The sequence below is a fragment of the Melospiza georgiana genome, chromosome 23 (genome assembly GCF_028018845.1).
Source record: "Melospiza georgiana isolate bMelGeo1 chromosome 23, bMelGeo1.pri, whole genome shotgun sequence".
Classification (NCBI taxonomy): domain Eukaryota; kingdom Metazoa; phylum Chordata; class Aves; order Passeriformes; family Passerellidae; genus Melospiza; species Melospiza georgiana.
Window position 1 is genome coordinate 2,079,932 of NC_080452.1, and position 18,310 is coordinate 2,098,241.

The 18,310-nt window shown below is 54.3% G+C and overlaps 1 protein-coding gene across 1 annotated transcript; it reads left to right on the plus strand.

Moving 5' to 3' along the window:
* The first annotated feature begins 3,943 nt into the window (after positions 1-3,943).
* On the plus strand, positions 3,944-9,822 carry LOC131092989 (Fc receptor-like protein 2). The gene is made up of 12 exons (XM_058039995.1): positions 3,944-3,994; positions 5,440-5,521; positions 6,203-6,223; positions 6,312-6,542; positions 6,765-7,019; positions 7,120-7,398; positions 7,961-8,230; positions 8,319-8,621; positions 8,701-8,787; positions 9,329-9,350; positions 9,397-9,457; positions 9,784-9,822. The coding sequence occupies exons 1-12, from the start codon at positions 3,944-3,946 to the stop codon at positions 9,820-9,822; spliced, it is 1,701 nt and encodes a 566-aa protein (XP_057895978.1).
* Positions 9,823-18,310: the final 8,488 nt, after the last annotated feature.

Consider the following 18,310-nt stretch of genomic DNA (forward strand, 5'->3'; position numbering starts at 1 on the left):
GGACAGCATGGGATGTGTCCAAGGTGTCCTCATGCCTGGGGTGTCCACAGTGTCCCCATGTTCTGCCTCAGCCCAGGGTGGCCTTGGTATCCCTGTTCCCAAGGTGTCTCTGCCACAGGGATGTGGTGCACAGGTGGCTGTGACACAGATTTGTCTCTGCCTCTCCAAATCTTTTCGAGACCACCCAGACATACTTTCTCAAAAGAACTGCAGTCCCTATGGAGACAGTTTGGGGACAGCCCCCACACCCCATGCTCCAGCGCTGCTATCCCTGCAGTGCCACCCCCAACCAGCCCTGTCCCTTCTCCCTTCCAGCCCAGACCTTCATCTTTGCTGGTGAGTCCTCAGGGGATGCCATGGCCCCACCCCGCTGTCCTCAGCCCCACAGTGGCCCTGGCAGGCTGGTGTCCCCTGTCACCCACAGGTGCCCAGACCACCCAGCTCCTGGTGGAGCCCCCCTGGAGGCCAGCAGTGCTGTGGGACCGGGTGACACTGACCTGCCAGAGCTTGGGGACAACCAGTGCCACCACCTGGTACAAGGATGGGCAGCGTTGGTGGCAGGAGGGACATGAGTGCTTTACTGTCACCGAGAGTGGCACCTACACATGTGACAGACCGGGCACCGGCCGCAGCCCCCCCTTGACAGTCTCAAATGGTGAGGGGGGTTCTTTAATAATTCAAGTCCCTGACAAGTCTGGGTCGGCTCCAGTTGTTGGGTGGCCTCACACCCCATGGCTCTGAGGACAAGAGCCTGTCCCCAGGACACCTTGACATCCCAGTGCATCCCATCTCATCCCAGTGTACCCAGATGTCCCTGGTGCCAGGGGCACCCACCTCAGAGCTTTCTTGAGCCTCTCAGTGAGATGGGACCCTCCTGTCCCACAGATGATCTGGTGCTGCAGGTGTCAGCACAGGCACTGCTGGAGGGGGACACGGTGACACTGCGCTGCCGGAGCTGGTTTAACAACACGGTCACTGAGGTGCGATTTTACCAGGATGAGAAGGATCTGATGGCGCCCATCGATAGGACCGAGTTGTCCCTGTCCCGTCTGCAGCTGAACCACAGCGGCAGCTACAGCTGCAGGGGCTTGGTGAGGTCCTTTATGTCTTGCTCAGCAGCAGTGACAGTGACAGTGCATGGTGAGCACCCACAAGGCTGGAACTCCAATCTCCTCACATCCCAAAGCTACTTCCCCGTGCACTCACAGTCCTCACCTCCCCTCTCCTTCCCTGAGCTTTTCTCAGTGCCAGTGCTGGAGGGTCCCCCCAAGCCCACCGAGGGGTCCCCCCTGACTCTCAGCTGCCTCAGCACCCCCAGCCCCCTGAGGCCCTGAGCCCCCCTCCTGCACATGTTCTGCCAGGATGGGCAGGTGGTGGGGGGCCTGCAGGGGTCCCTGTAGCTGCTGGTGCTCAACATGCGGGTCTCCCACTCGGGGAATTACAGCTGCCAGGTGCACTCCGAGGGGGGGTTTTGTGGACGAGAGGCACCCAGCTCCACGTCACGGTGCGCAGTGAGTGTGGGGATAGGCACAGGGAGCCCCCACAGCCTCCTCGAATGCCCTGCCTGGGGACCTCCACATCCCCCTGAAACCTTTCTTTGGTCCCTCCACCCCTGCCCTGTGTCCCCTCACCCCTCTGTGGTGTGACCCCATCCCCGACATCCCCCACCACACCCATCCCCCTGTCCCTATCCCCCCACACTGGCTGCCAGCCCCTACCTGTGGCCTCAGCCCTGTCTGTGTCCCCACAGTGCCCGTGGCCAATGCCACCATCACCCCTGGTCCCCTGTCACACCAGGTGCACGCAGGTCACAACGTGACCCTGCGCTGCTCAGTGCAGGTGGGCTCAGCCCCTGTCACCTTCACCTGGCTGCACAACGGGCAGGAGGTGGCCCGGGGTCCCCTCCTGGAGCTCAGGGACATTGATGTGGGACATTCGGGCACCTACCAGTGCATGGCCACAAACCAGCTGGGACAGGACGGGACGGGCACCGCGTGTTCCGGGCACTCAGCCCAGAGCTGGCCCTGGAGGTGACACCTGGCTCACCCTGGGTCACAGGTGGGTTCACACAGGGTCATCAGGGTGTTCAGGACGCCTGCAGTTCAGAGTGACCCCAATGTGTCCCCTCTATCCCCAGCAGTGGCTGTGAATGTCGGCAGGACCCTCCTGTTCCTGCTCCTGCTCCTGGCTGTCATTGGGGGCTGTCACTGGTGGCACCGCTGGAGTGGGTGACAATGGGGGAGGGGGGTCCTGGAGTGAGGGGGAGCCCCCAGAGTGGGGGCAGAGATCAGGAATCTGGTGGGAACCAGGGCTACTGTGGTGATTTGGGTGTCCCGTTGGTCGTTGGATCTGCCGAGGTCCCGGGAAGGTTCAGGGGTCCTGGGGTCCCCTCGGTCACCCCCTTCCCTTTCCCTTGCAGCTGCCAGGAAGCTCCAGGACAGGTGAGTGGGGGACTCGGGCTGGGACTCCCCTTTCCCCCTCCCCAGATACCACCCCGAGCCCTCCCCATCCTCCTCAGATCCCCCCAGAGGAGGGGGCTGTGCTCAACACCCACATCATGGGCCCTGAGTGGGCAGAGGGTGAGTACAGGGGGGGACAGGGACATGTCACACACGGGTGTCACCCCCACCCAGATGCCCACAACTGCTGTCACTCTCTGGGCCCCCACAGGTGTCCCCCAGCCCTACCCCACCTCAGGATCCAGAAGTGACCAACGCGGAGCTGTCGGGACCCCACGAGGGACAGCAGGACCCCCGTGACTACAATGACGTGCTGTGACACTGGGGGCACAGGGGGGCACTGGGTGCATGGATTCCCCTCAGGGGTCTCTTATTCCCCTTCAGAGGACCCCTTGGGCTCCTCCTTCCCTCTCCCAGTGTTGGTGGAGCACACAACATTTTTCCCTCTTACTGTACCCAAAATGATGCTTTTGATTAAACTGTGAGAAACAAGGTTCACTCTTTAAAATTTTTCATGTTTAATAACAAATAAAAGGGACATTAAACAGCATACTGGGTGCCTGCAACTGCCAGAGGCACATCGTTATCTACAACAATTCCTCTTCCATACCTTTTCATTGTATATATTTTGAAATATATAATTGGAAGAGTTATACATATTTAAACATTCTTTCCAGTTTATGCATTACAGGAATCCTTTTACATGGTTTGACCCTTGATTAATTTTCATAAAGTACGTGCCATACTGCAGATTAAATTTACATATTTTATGTCCTCACAAGGCCCCCCTGTTCTGTGGTTTGACAGTTCTTGATAACTGAACGGTCAGTGGCAAATTCCTCTTTGCATTCTTTCTTTTGATGTTTTTTCACTTGCTACTTTTCAATGTGTTCCTATCGTACAGATGAGAAACTCCGCCAGTACATTTAATCAACATTAGCTATTTCACAAAGTTATCTGAGTTATTCTCACCATTGTCACTTAGTTACGCAAAAAAAGGCTTTAGCTACTACTGCAACAGTTAATGTTGTAATACACAGCACATTGTCTCTATTTTGATATTTTGGGAGAGCCTAAACTATAATATTTTTATCACATTTAAATATATATTCTACACAGAGTTTAGAGTGAAAAGGCTGACAAACTGTAGTGTACCAAAAGCAGTTAAGAACTTATTACAAACTGTATTGTATCAAAATAATTTGCAAAAACCCAATATAATAGTGAAAACCAATGACTACATAGTCATACATAACAGGGAGAAGGAGTATTGAAGCATTTATTTGACTTATCCTTATCCTGCTCTGATTTTGTCAGCAATAAATTCAATTCGTATCTCTAATTCCGAGGCAGTTTTACCCATGACAGGATTTGATGAGTGATCTCTTCTGGTCCTTGTCTCAACCCAGGAACCCTTTGCTCAATTTTCTCTCCCCATCCAGGCGTGGAGGGCAGTGAGAGAGCGGCTGTGGTGGGTGCGGGGCATGCGGCCACTGTCCATGCACGGCAAGGCAGGGAGGAGGAGGAGGGTCCAGGTCAGGTTGTTCAGAAGATTGTTGTGGGATTTGCACACCAGTCTGGGACTCAGTCCCTTGGGGACAGGGACAAAATGATCAATTGCTACATTTCCAGACTGGTTCTCCCACAGCTGCCCCTGCAGGGGGTGTTTCCAGCCAGCCCTGCTCTGAAAACCATCAAAGGCCCTCACAGAGCCACTGCTTGGGCTCCCTTTGGGTTTTGTTCTTCTTGCAGGGCTGAGCAAACCACAGGCAGGCCTGTTTCTACCCACAGAATTCTCACCTCTGCAGCAGCTCTAAAGCTGCCAGAATCAAAGCCAAGGGGGCAGGAGGGACCCTCAGGTGCTGGCTGCCACCTGGGGCTGGGCAGAGCAGGGCTGGGCAATGGCCATCCCTGTGCAGTGGGGCTGGGCCATGGCTGGGCCCCATCCTTGCATTGACAGGGGTCCCCAGGATGTGCCACCCCTGGGACAGGATCCCCTCAGGACAGGAGCCCCTGGATGTGCTACCCTAGGACAGAACCCCCCACTTTCACATCTGAAATTGAGCACCAATAGCCTCTTCTTTCTTGGCAAGGAAAAGGAAAGTGAAAGTGTTGAGGAGGCACAGCCCAACGCCTCTATCACCCACAGCCTCCCCCCGCCATCCCTGCATCCCCCACACCCCATTTTATGACTCCCCTGGTCCCTCCAACGCCTTCTCTGCTCAGGTGCTCCCTGAGATTGCTGAGTCAGGAATGGGGGTGAGGGGACATGGTACAAAAATGAGGAAAATAAGCAACAAAGAGAAATAAAGAGAGGAAAAATTCAAGGGTGGGGGAGGGCACAGAGGTAGAGCTATCCAGGACCCCCACGTGTTTCTGCCCAGGGAACGAGCACCCCAGGTTGGCTTTGTTAGGCTGTTAAACAACCAAAATCTGAAGTACCCAGGGAAGGAGCTGAGATCCCTGCGTCCATTGCGCCACTGCCCATCCCTGAAACCCCCATTCCCCTGGCAACCCAACCATGGGACCCCCATGGCCTTGGTCTCTCCTCCCTGGGGACACCCATCCCAGGACTGCCATTGCCCAGCACCACCATTGCCTTGATCCCACCCCATGGGCTGCTTCTTCCCCCACAACCCTTATTCCCGAGGGTCCCCATTTTCCCCCAGCACCCCCAACCCTGGCACCCACATGCCATGACCCCAAATCCTTGGGGACCATGTTCTTACAGCACCCCATCCCTGAATCCCCCCAGGCATGGAGAACCCAATTCCCCTGGACCACCATTCTCCTGGACACCGATCTTGGTTCTCCACATCCCCTGAGCCCCCCACTCCTGGCAACACCATCCCCCAACATGTCCTCAGACTATGCAGACTTGTCCCCAGCCTGTGCCCAGCTTGTGGCCACCCTGCCCCCACCAAGGGCCACCTACATGTGGGGACAGACGTGACCTCGCTTCCTTCCCCTTCATCCAAAGAGCCGCCAGCCAGGGGAGCGGTGGCCACAGCAGCGAGTGACAGCCAGTGCACATGGCTGGGGACACCGGGATGGCTGGGAAGGTGGCGCTGCTCCTGTGGGGTGAGTGCCCCGGGGCACGGGCCTGACACCCTGGGGATGGGGAGGGAAGGGGGCACAGGGGGGCTGTGGGGTCCCCTGAGGTCCCCAATGCCAGCAGAGCCAGTCCATGATACCCACAGTGGACCTTGGTAGGACTGGGGATGTAGAGTGGCTTTCGGTACAGGAAGAGGGGGCAGGAATTTGGGGATGGGGATGTGGGGACAGGAATGTGGGGACTGGCACCTTTGGGCTCAGGTAGCTCCGGAGATAGGGACAAGCAAACTGGGATGCAGGGACAAGAACCATGAGGATGTGGCCATGGGGATGGGATCACGGGGATGGGATCATGAGCTGGTGGGGGTGACCTGGGCCAGCATGGGCTGTGTCCGTGGTGTCCTCATGCCCGGGGTGTTCTCAGTGTCCCCATGTTCTGCCTCAGCCCGGGGTGGCCTCGGCGTCCCTGTTCCCAAAGTGTCTGTGCCACATGGATGTGGTACACGGGTGGCTGTGACACAGACATGTCCCCCTGCCTTTCCAGACTTTTGGGGACCACCCACACACTTTCCCACAAGAGCATCTGTCCCCACGGGGACAGTTTGGGGACAGCCACCACACCCTGTACCCCATGTGCCTCTGTCCCCATGGCGACACCCCCACTGAGCCCTGTCCCTTCTCCCTTCCAGCCCAGACCCTCGGCGTCACTGGTGAGTCCTCAGGGGATGCCATGGCCCCAATCCGCTGTCCCCAGCCCCACACTGGCCCTGGCAGGCTGGTGTCCCCTGTCACCCACAGGTGCCCAGACCACCCAGGTCCTGGTGGAGCCTCCCTGGAGGCCAGCGGTGCTTTGGGACCGGGTGACACTGACCTGCCAGGGCTCGGGGACTGCCGGTGCCACCACCTGGTACAAGGACCGGCAGCGTTGGTGGCAGAAGGGACAGGACCGCCTCACTGTCACCGAGAGTGGCACCTACACATGTGACAGACCCGGCACTGGGCGCAGCCTCCCCTTGACAGTCTTAGATGGTGAGGGGAAACCTTTAATGATCATGGGGGCCCCAGAGCGGTAAGGGTGGGCTCCATTCCGTGGATGGCCTCACACCACTTGCGTGGCAAGAGCCTGTGCCCTGCACACAGGGACATCCCAGTGCACCCCAGAGCAGCCCAGTGCACCCGCATGTCCCCGGTGCTATGGGCACCCACCTCAGACCAGTCTCATCAGTGAGATGTGACCTTCCTGTCCCACAGACCAGCTGGTGCTGCAGGTGCCAGCGTGGGCACTGCTGGAGGGGGACACCTTGACACTGCGCTGCCGGTGCCGGCAGGAAAACCATCTCACCAGGGTGCGATTTTATCGGGAGGAGAAGGAAATCAGGGGGTCCCTCAGTGGGAACAAGCTGTCCCTTTCACCTCTGCAGCTGCACCACAGCGGCCGCTACCGATGTGAGGGCTTGGTGGGGTTCTGGCCGTCACGTTCAGCACCAGTGACAGTGACAGTGCATGGTGACCACGCCCATGGCTGGAACTTTAATATTTTGACACTCCCAAAGCCACTTCCCAGCGCTCTCAGAGTCACAGTCCTCCCCTCTCCTCTCCTTCCCAGAGCTCTTCTCGGTCCCAGTGCTGGAGGCTCCCCGCAAGCTCACCGTGGGATCCCCCCTGACTCTCAGCTGCCTCAGCACCCCCAGCCCCCTGCGGCCCCGAGCCCCCCTCCTGCACGTGTTCTATCAGGATGGGCAGGTGGTGGGGGGCCCACAGCGGTCCCCGCAGATGCTGGTGCCCGCTGTGGGGGTCTCCTACTCAGGGAATTATGGCTGTGAGGTGCGCTCCCAGGGGGGGTCCGTACAGAAGAGCAGCAACCGGCTCCGCGTCACGGTGTGCAGTGAGTGTGGGGATGGGCACGAGGAGCCCCCACAGATGCCTCGGGACCCCCACACTGCCTGGCATCTCTTAGCCCTCCCTCACGCCTGCTCTGGGGCACCCAACCTTTTCCAGATCCCTCCCTGCCCCCCCCATCCTTTCTCGGGTCTCTCCTCGGGACCCCTACCCTGTACATGGGTACCCTCATCCTTCCCTGGTGCATTTTCTGTGTCCTGCCATCGCTGCCCTGGGTTGCTCCTAAGCTCCCCCCATTCCTGGCTTGTGTTTCCCTCCATCCTTTGTTGGGTCCCCTCCCCCATCCCTGGGTCCCTCCACCCCTCTCTGAGGTCTCTGCACATTGCCCAAGTCTCACCATCCCCCCCCATGGTCCCCGTACCCTTCCTGGTGTTTCCCACCTCCCTCTCCAGGTGTTCCCTCCCTGACCCCCTTATCATCCCTCGGGGTTCCTTTCTAAGCCTCCCTCCCCCAATCTCTGTACCCCCTCTCCCTCACTGGAATTCCCCTGCCCCTCCTTGACTCCCCCCGGTTCCCTCACTGTCCCCTGGTGTCCCACTCTCCCGCAGGGGTCCCGCCCTCGGGGGTGTCCCTGTCAGCGCAGCCCCTTGGGGGACAGGTGGCACTCGGGGACAGCCTGGTGCTGAGCTGTGCAGTGGCCATATGGACAGGTCCCCTGTCCTTCTCCTGGTACCGGGAGGGCTCGGGGACACTGCTGGGCACCGGCCCCCACCTGGAGCTGCGCCACGTTGGGGACAATGACAGCGGCCAGTACCGGTGCCGGGTCAGTGACGGGAACAGCGTGGCTGAGAGTGACCCCCTGAATGTCACCATCCTGGGTGAGCAGGACCCTCGGGCTGGGGATGACCCCACCCACCGCACCCCATTCCAACTCACCAGGTACAAGCACCGCCTCTGTCCCGGCAGTGCCCGTGGCCAATTCCACCATCACCCTCAGTCCCCTGTCACACCAGGTGAGTGCAGGTGACAACGTGACCCTGCACTGCTCAGTGCAGGTGGGCTCAGCCCCTGTCACCTTCACCTGGCTGCACAACGGGCAGGAGGTGGCCCGGGGTCCCCTTCTGGAGCACAGGGACATCGATGTGGGACATTCAGGCACCTACCAGTGCGTGGCCACCAACCAGCTGGGACAGGACGGGCACCGCGTGTTCCGGGCACTCAGCATTGAACTGGCCCTGGAGGTGACACCTGGCTCACCCTGCCTCACAGGTGGGGTCTCAGGGGGTCACCAGGGTGTTCAGGACTCCTGCAGTTCAGAGTGACCCCAATGTGTCCCCTCTGTCCCCAGCAGTGGCTGTGAATGTCGGCAGGACCCTCCTGTTCCTGCTCCTGCTCCTGGCTGTCATCGGGGGCTGTCACTGGTGGCACCACCAGGGTGCGTGACAATGGGGGGGGTACAAGGTCCTACAGGAACTGGGGGGAAGCCCCACACACTGGGGGTCTGTTGGGGCATCACCCAAAGCCCCAGATATGGAGGAAGCTTAGCCCCCAAGTGACCTTTGCTTGGGGGTCTTTTGGAGGGTCCTGGGCTGTCCCATGAAGGGCCTTGAGGAATATTGGGGTGACACTGGGATCTCCTGGGGGCTTTTAGGGAGGTGTTGGAGAGTTGTGCAGGGATGTTAAGAGATCCTCAGGGGTCCTGGAGCAGTTTGGAAGCTTCTCTGCATTCCATTCTTGGGGTTCCTGGAGGCTTGAGGGGTACTCAGGGGTTCAGGGTTCCTGGGAAGGGGGCTGGAGTACATGGGTGCCTCAGGTGTTCTGGGGCTCCACAGGGGTGCTTTGTGGGGCAGGGGCCTGGCAGTCCAGTAGAAATCAGTGTCTGGTGGGGGCTCAGGGCTCCAGTGGACATTTAAAGGACCCAGGTGGAGTTGGGGCCCAGGGGACCCCATGATCACCCCATCCTCCTCTTCTTGCAGCTCTCAGGAAATCCCAGGACAGGTGAGTGGGGAGTTCCAGCCATGACTTTGCCTGACCCCCTCCCCAGACACCCCTCAGACCCCCCCTTATCCCCACAGGGCCTCCCAGAACCCCCTTATCCCTTGGAGGTGGGGGAGGGGCTGGACATGAGGGGGCAGGGGGTGACTATGGGGGATATGTGGGGACATGGACATGTCACCTATGGATGTCACCCTAAGCCAGGTGTCTCTTCCTGCCCCCCCCCAAGGACCCCCAGGTGACCCATGCAGAGCTGCCAGGACCACATGGGTGACTGCAGGACACCAGTGACATCCATGGGAACATCCTGCGACAATGGGGGACACTGGGAGTCCCCGTCCCATGGCTCCCATGGTGGCCCATCCTGCCTGGGGTGATGATCACGGGTCAGGGGGGGCTGCACAGGGCACCCAGTGCTCCCCTTTCCCCCTCCCAGTGCTCCCAGTACACCCATGGCTTGCCAGCCTCGTCCTAGTGCTAGGGGACACTGGACCCATTTCCTTTTTATTTAGTCCAAAATGCAGCTTTTTGGATAAATTGGCAGAGATGGTGTTTGTTCAGCTTTGTTGAGCTTTAGGAATGGGATTCTCCAGTTCTGTGTTGCCACTAAAACCCAGGGGCTGCTGCCCCTTTCCCTACCGCTCCCCATGGAGGCACAAAGATCCCTAAAGTCTGAGAGAAGAAAAATTTCCTGAATCAGCAATGAAAGAACAAAACCAACAGCAACAGCAACAAGGTTCAGAGCCCAAATTGTCACACAAGGAACGATTTCCAGGCAAAACCACCAACAAAGAACAATCCCCGAACACTTCCCCCCCCCCATCACATTTCCTCCACCAGAGGAATCTGGCAGAGCCCTGGACCTTTCTTGCTCTGATGGCCAAAGTGGCCTTCAGGAGGCTCTGGATTCTCTTGTCCCCTGTCCCAAACCCCTCCTCTGCCATGTTCCCCACACGAGGACCTCAAAAAGGCACTGAGGAGGTTCCTGAGCCTCCCACTTTCCCAGGGCAGTCAAAATCAGGCCACGGCACAGGGCAGGGTGTCAGAGACAGGAAAAATTTGAAGTTGGAGACATTTTCGAACAGCTGTGTGTGGCAGGGGTCGGTCAGGCCTTGCTTGTGGTGAGACAGGGCACCATCTGTTATTGGAATATAAATCCCAATATTACCAGTTAGATTGTGCCTGGGCCAGTCTGACCCTCGCTGCTGGGCCAAAGGCAGCAACTGCGGTGTATCACCCCAGAGATACCTTGGCTTGCTGGTGGTTGCAGCTGGGCACTGAACGAGTCCAGGCTTGTTAGGAACCCCGTTTACCTCAGGAGAAATGGATTCAGGCAATGGTGAAGAGAAAAAGGAGAGGATTCTGCTGGAGGGTTTAATGTCCAGAGGTTTATTCCATGGTTACAGAGGCCTGAACGCGAGCAACTGCTCCAACAGAATCTTCGCTGCATGATCTGATTCACCTTTTAAGCTCAGGGACAGGGGGAGGGGAGGTACAGGTGAGCCACCAACCAGGTGAGAGGGGCAGGGTCTCAGGGGAAGATGACACCCAGACAGGCCAATGACCTCTGGGCATAGGGGCATCCTTTGAACTTGACCAATCACACGACGCCTTGCTGGAATGCTAAGCCTGATTGACAGGACTCACTCAGCATGGGGGCAAGGGGGAAGGGAGAGAGGTATTGGCACACCTGGGAAAGTGACCTGGAATTCTAAAATGGGACATTACAGCACGCCACAACATCTCCCCCTAGTTTTGTTTAAAAAGAAGAGGACTGTGTTTGTGGTGCAGAATGATTGCTAAACCATGGTTGGCAAACCAGTTCTTCCTCTACAGGAGGGTGAGTGTTTTCCACTGAAGCTTCCAGGTCATCTATTGGAGCACTGAGGGCTTCCAAATGGTAGACCTCAGGAGGGGGAGATGAGCTTGAAATTAACTTGAGGACCATGCGTTTGATTAGTCCAAAAACAATGCTAACAACTACAGTAACTAAAATAAACAGCACTAAAAACACAGTTTTCAGAATAGATCCCAACCAGCCCGAGAGTCCCCAGCCTTTGAACAGTCCATTCAGCCCGTTGTCAGTTTCTCTGTTGATGTCCGGGAGCCTCTGTCAAGGTAGTCCATATGTGGTTTGGGCTGCGGCACTATGCAGGAGGTCACAGGTGGGATGATCACGAGTAGGACGAGAAGCAGGTTCGGTCTCACGGCGTCTCGAGGCTACACACGAACAGTGGGATCTAAACTGGTACAAAAACTTGAAACAAACATATATTACAAACTATTCCAGATAGGAGGCTTAAATGGAATTTCCTCCAGAGAACGCGTGCGGCGTTTTTTTCTCCAGGCAGCGTGAGCAACCTGGGGTGCTTCTGTGGATTTCTCTGAGACCTTGGGAACATAGGGCGTACCCATTTGGAAGGAACCCACCTTACACCAGAGGAGGTGGACACACAGGCGTATCCACGTCCTCAAGTAACCAATTTGTAAGTTCCCACCATTTTCCAAGTCTCAGGGTCCTTTACTAAAACCGGAGGTTTTTCTTTCATTAACCTATGATTGCTCCCCCCAAAGTGGTATAGGATGGGTGGGTTCAGGCTGTCAAAAGAACAATTCAGGAAATTGATTGTGAATAGCACCCTGGATAACCGGATGTGGGGAGGTTCTACCTTCAGAACCTGTTGTTGCTGGTCCAGGACACTTTTAATATCACAGTGAGTTCTTTCTCCAATGGCTTGACCTGTAGGGGAGTAGGGGATGCCAGTTTTGTGCTCTACTCCCCATTGCTGCAGGAAGCTCCCGAATTCCTTGGATTTATAAGCAGGCCCATTATCAGTTTTCAGCTCCTTGGGGATGCCCATGAAAGAAAAAGCCTGTAAGAGGTGCTTAATAGCATCGATAGATGATTCTCCTGTGTGGGCAGAAGCATAGACCGCTCCAGAAAAGGTATCTACACTAATATGAACATATTTCTGCCGTCCAAAAGACTGTATGTGTGTTACATCTGTTTGCCACAGTTCACAACTGTTCAGTCCCCTTGGGTTTGCTCCCGTACTCACTGTAGGGAGTGCATGTTGCTGGCAATTTGGGCATGTGGCCACAATCGCTTTGGCCTGTTCTCGAGTGATGTTACACTGACAAACCAGGCCAGGTGCATTTTGGTGGAAAAGCTGGTGGCTGATTTTTTCCTGTTCAAAAACATTTGGGAGAGTGGCCATCACTACAGGTGCAGCAAGAGCATCTGCCCTTCTGTTGCCTTCAGCGATAAACCCTGGCAAGTCAGTGTGTGACCTGACATGCATCACATAAAAAGGTTGCTCTCGGTGAGTGACTAACTTTACCAGTTTTGAGAGCAATTCGAAAAGTGCGATGTTAGACACATCTTGCAGTATTGCTTGATCTGCCCTGGATACTACTCCTGCCACATATGCAGAGTCTGTAATCAGATTAAATGGTTCTGAGAACCTTTCAAAGGCCCTAACAACTGCAGCCAATTCAGCAACCTGAGGTGAACCTTCCACCTCAGCAATGTCTGTCTCCCACTGCTGGGTTTGAGGATCCTTCCAAGTCATAACAGACTTGTGGGACCTCCCGGATGCATCTGTGAAGACAGTTAGAGCCCTTTTTAAAGGTCTCCTACTTAGAGCACTTCTCAATTTTAAGGTAAATTGAACATCTTGTTCGAACAATTTGTGAGCGGGCCGCACTACTGAAATTTGTCCTGAGTAGGAATCCAGAGCAAACTGCAACACTTCATTTTCTTGAAACAATTGTTCCAGTATTTTCATAGTAATTTGACCTGATTTTAACTCAACTGGAATGTGAATGCATTTAAAATCACATCCTGCTAACTCCCTGATCCGGGTCCTTGCTTTCCGGATCAGTTCTGCTACCAGCTCCTGAGGCTTCGTCAGTCTCTTGGACCTTTTGTGACTGAGGAAAACCCATTCTATGATCAAGAGAGGGTCCCTCTGGTCCCGGTCCTTTTTTGGTGTGTTCTTTGCCTTAGGTGTTTGTTTTTCCTCCCACTGGAAAATAATTCCATGGAGGTGTGGCAACTTACCTAGGATGATAAATTTGAATGGCAGGTCAGGCCAGCATCAGTTGGCCTGTCTTGTGGACATTGCAATCTGAACCTTTTCTAGAGCTTTCCGTGCCTCTGGGGTAATAGACCTAGGAGCACCTGGGTCCTCTCCCCCTTTCAATAAATTGAAAAGAGGGGCAAGGTCTTCGTTAGTCAGACCGAGCCATGGTCTTACCCAATTCAAAGACCCACACAACTTGTGGACATCCGCAAGGGTCTTGATCCTTGGATTGATTTCTAGTTTTTGAGGAATAATGGTCCTATTTCCAATTTCTAAGCCCAAATACTTCCAAGGTGGCATCTTTTGAATTTTCTTTTCCTGGAGCTCGAACCCTGCAACAATCAATGCATCGATCGTTAGGTCAAGCACATGTGTGAGTAAATCATCATTGGGGGCACACACAAGGATATCATCCATATAATGATAGATGATGGCCTTCTCTGCGGCTGCACGTACTGGGGAAAGCAGGGAAGAGACATACCACTGGCAGATAGCTGGAGATACCTTTAATCCCTGAGGAAGAATGGTCCAATGGTACCTTTTCATAGGTGATTCCATATTAATGGAAGGGACAGAGAATGCAAAACGCGGTGCATCGTCAGGGTGCAAGGGGATTTGGAAAAAACAATCTTTAATATCAATAGCAGCCAGTTTCCAATCTTGGGGAAGCATTGTTGGGGATGGCATACCAGGTTGGGGAGAACCCATATCTTCAATTACATTATTAATTTGTCGGAGGTTGCAGAGGAGTCGCCATCTCTTTTTGTCAGCTTTTTGGATGACAAACACTGGGGAGTTCCATGGGGACATGGTCTCCACAATGTGGCCCTTTTTTAGTTGCTCTTCCACTAGTTCTTCAAGCACCTTTATTTTTTGTTTACTGTGCAGCCACTGTTTTACATCAACTGGTTTGTCTGTTTTCCACTTCAGTTTTTGGGTGGGGCGCTGTTGTTCAGTGACTGCTGTACAAATATGCTGTGGAGAGTCTGGAATATCAATTGTGACACCCCACTGAGCCATTAAATCTCTCCCTAACAAAGGTTCCGAAAAATCTAACACAAATGGACGGATATTTGCCAATTGTCCGTTTGGTCCCTCAAATTGAATAATGCTTTTGGATTGTCTTGCCAATTGCAGACCTCCTACACCTCGAAGATGACCTGCAACATTTTGCAAAGGCCAATGTGCTGGCCAGTCTTGTACTGGCATCACTGTGCAGTCTGCACCTGTGTCTACAAGCATCTCAATGCGTTTAGACTCCCCACCCCCACTGACATTACACCATAATTTGGGTTTGTTTTTCCCAATAAGTGGGACCTGGGCGACTGTGGGCCCTTGTTTTTCGATATTTTCAGGTAAAGATGGCACAGGGATAGCTTGTGCAACAATTTGTCCCTTGGGAAGAAACAGGGGTGGGTGGAAACAATGCAGGCCGAGAACGAATTGCTCAGGATCTGATGTTGTCATTCCCGGAGCAATTCTGATCTCTTGTGGTGTGTGTTTGGTGTCCCCAATGACGATGTACTTACAACGAATCCGGTTCCAAGTACCTTTCTGTTCAGGATTAACAGAGACAAAATGCCAGTCAGTGTTCTCCAGGTGGAGTGACTCTGTCAGCTGCAACCTGTCAGGCTCATTGACAGAAGACGTGGTTAACACAGGATCATCTAAATCATACACAGTCTTTGAAGCACCTGCTTCACTTACACAAACATGAATATCATCACGCGCTTGATTTATTTTGCTACCCTTCTTCCCTTGGCCTGCTCTTTTTGTGTCTGCATGCCTGGCAGGCGGGCGCTCCCTTTTCAGTTTTTTTGTTGTTGTTGACCCCCAGGGAGGGCTTGTAGTTCTCCTCCCCTGCCATTTCTAAATTCATCAAATTCGCTTTTCAGGGGGCACTGGTTACTCCAGTGCCCTAGGTTGTTACAAAGCAGGCATGGTTTTGTGGGCTCAGCCATTGCTGGTCTCCGCTGCTGCCCAGGGTACTGTTGTGCTGAGGGTAAAGGCGCAGGGCTGGCAACGGCGACGCGCTGAGGTGGTCTTGGCAGCAGCCTTGGTCTGGTGTCTTCAGCCACACTCATCAGAGGCACTTTCCTGTTACAGACTAGAAGCCTATCTTTTAGTGTGGGGTGAGATTCTATAGGAAGGCTCAGGATTGCCGCTTGACACTGTTCATTTGCATTTGTAAATGCCATTTCCTCTAAAATTGCTTCCCTAGCATTCTCTTTTTTAACTTGTATTTCAATAGCTCTAGTTAACCTTTCTACAAATTTCAAAAAAGGCTCTGATGATAGCTGTTTAATTTTACTATAGGGCTCAAAAGGCCCCTCAGGTTGTAGGGAAAAGAACGCTTTTTCAGCTGCTTCTTTTACTTTCTCGAGTGTTTCTGCAGGAATTGCAGTAGCTTGGATCGAGGGAGAAGACCATTGGCCCTCACCACAGAGGTGCTCAATGGTGATAGGGTTACCACTGTTGTCTTTGGCTGTGTTTGGATCAGCATGCAAGCCTGGGAGAGCATCATTCAGCATTTGTTTCCATGCTATTTCCCATAATTTGAATTCCATGGAGGTCATGAGACAGGAAAAAAGCTGTTTTAAATCACGTGGAATCACCACAGTCCTACTCAGTTCAGAATTTAAAAGGCCACGGAAATATGGACTGTGTGGACCATATTCTTTATGAGACTTACAGATGTCTTTAATCAATTGTCGTCCAAAAGAACTCCAATTAGCAGTTGGAGCTGCTCCCCCATGAGCTGCAGGCTGAAAGGTAACAGGAGCCAGTGACAACATGGGACTATGCATTAGGTCTGCCGTTCCCTGCTCTGTATCCCTTGAATTGGAAGCATTGGGATCACAGATACAGGTTTGGGGAATGGCAGTGGGTGTGTCCCCATCGTGGGAACCCAGGGAGGGGGCGGTGACAGGGGGACGGCAAGGGGCGGGGAAACTGTGGGAACAGGGGGCGGGGTCAGGGGGCAAGCAGGGGGCAGGGACACCGTGGGAACAAGGGGCGGGGTCAAGGGGCAGGAAGGGGGCGGGGACATCTGGTGACATCATGTCAGCAGATGCCCCCTGGGAGGAGTAGAGGGGTGGAGCTGAGGGTATTGCAGGAAAGGGAGGGGGAGGGGGAAAGGTATCACGAGGAACAGGAGGAGAGGGGGATGGGGCTGGAGTTTCCGGATGCTTAAGAGGATTTGGGGAAGAAGAAGACCAGGTTTGGGAAGATGCCACGTGGCATCCACCATCTTGTGGACCCCCTAGGGACTGGGGGCCATTTTGGGCATCACTGCTCTCTGGAAAGCTGACACGTACTCTGGGTTTCAGAGGATGGGACACAAGGGATTGGGGAAGGTTCTACGCAGCCTGGCCAGGGCCTTGTGGACAGGGCAACTCAGGAGTTTTAACAGACTCTGGGAGTCGACTTCCCAATGAGTGTGCTCTCTTTAAAATACCAAGTTTTGGGGAAAGAGGATTAGGGGTTTTAGAGCTAGGAGGGGGAGAAACAGGGAGAGCAGAGGTACATGGCTTTACATTTGGCTTTTTCTCCATTTCCTTTTGTTTGAGCAATGCTGTTTGAATTTGTAAACTCCAAAACACAAATTTAGCTGAGGGTGCATTGCCAGATTGTCCTAAGGTTATCAATTCATTCCCAACTTTATCCCAGAATTGAATATTGTGGATTTCTTCAGGGGAGATTTGTGGGAAGTGGAGGAAAAGCCATCTTATAAACTGTTTCAATTTTCCCTTTGAGAATTTGACATTACCGCTGTCTAAAATGCTAATAATATTATAATACATCCCTTTTTGTACAATGCTGAGTTTCAAACCCATGTTAGATGTAAAAAAGCAAAGTACTAAATCCCGCCGGACCAAAAACAAAGCTAAAATCAGCTACCGATTTCTAAAAAAAAAAAAAACACAGATAGGAAAGCGATAACGAACAGACAAAAGCTTCACAATGCAGCTGTAGATACTGCTTTTAAAATTCCCGGGCAGCAGCAGCAGGGCACGCCCTGCCCAGCTGAGGTGGAAACAAAGCCTCCCCCGCCGTGGAATGCAGCCCCCCCGCGGAGCAGAGAGAGCAGCCACGCCACGTGGCAAGCCGAAACCGGGGCCCCCCGCGACGCGTGTGCAGAGAACCCCCCCTTCCCCTGCACAGAAAGAGAGAAAGAGAGTCCCCCGCGGCAAGAGAGCCGAGAGCCCCCCCTCCCCAACACAGAGAGAGAGAGAGGGAGAGAGAGAGAGAGAAAGAGAGAGAGAGAGAGAGAGAGAGAGAGAGGGATCCCCCGACCACGTGGAGAGAGCCGAGCACGCTGCGCTGCAGAGCCGGGGGGAAGGGCAGAGAGCACTCCCACTCCGGCGCGAATTCCAAAAGAGAGTAACACACGCAGCAGAAAGCTAAAAGCTAGAATGCAATGAATTCCCGTCTGTGGGGCTGCGCAGCCAAAAATGCAAAGGCAAAAAAAAGGAACAGAACTCACGGCAGAGTCTGTTTTTGAGCTTCTGCTCTACCGAGAGCAAAGATACTCACTCGAAATGGAAGCTGTAGCTGGCTGGGGTCTAAGGCAGGTCTCCTCACCGGAATAGGACCTCTCTATGGGCAAGAGAGGCTACCCTGTCCTCCCTCTGGAAAATCTCCTCACCAGAAAGGAGCTGGGCTTTCCAGAAGTGCCGAACAGTCCACGAAACTTCTTCTGGGAATATTCCCGAAGTCTCTAGCTGAGGGTGATGCAACCAAAGCCCTTTTCAGCTGGATGCACGGCTGCCAGAAGCTTCTCTGAGGAGCTGCGAGTCCGTCTCGGGCTGCAGAGTCGCTTAGCCCACCTCAGGGACACCAAATATTGGAATATGGCTCCCAATATTATCAGTTAGA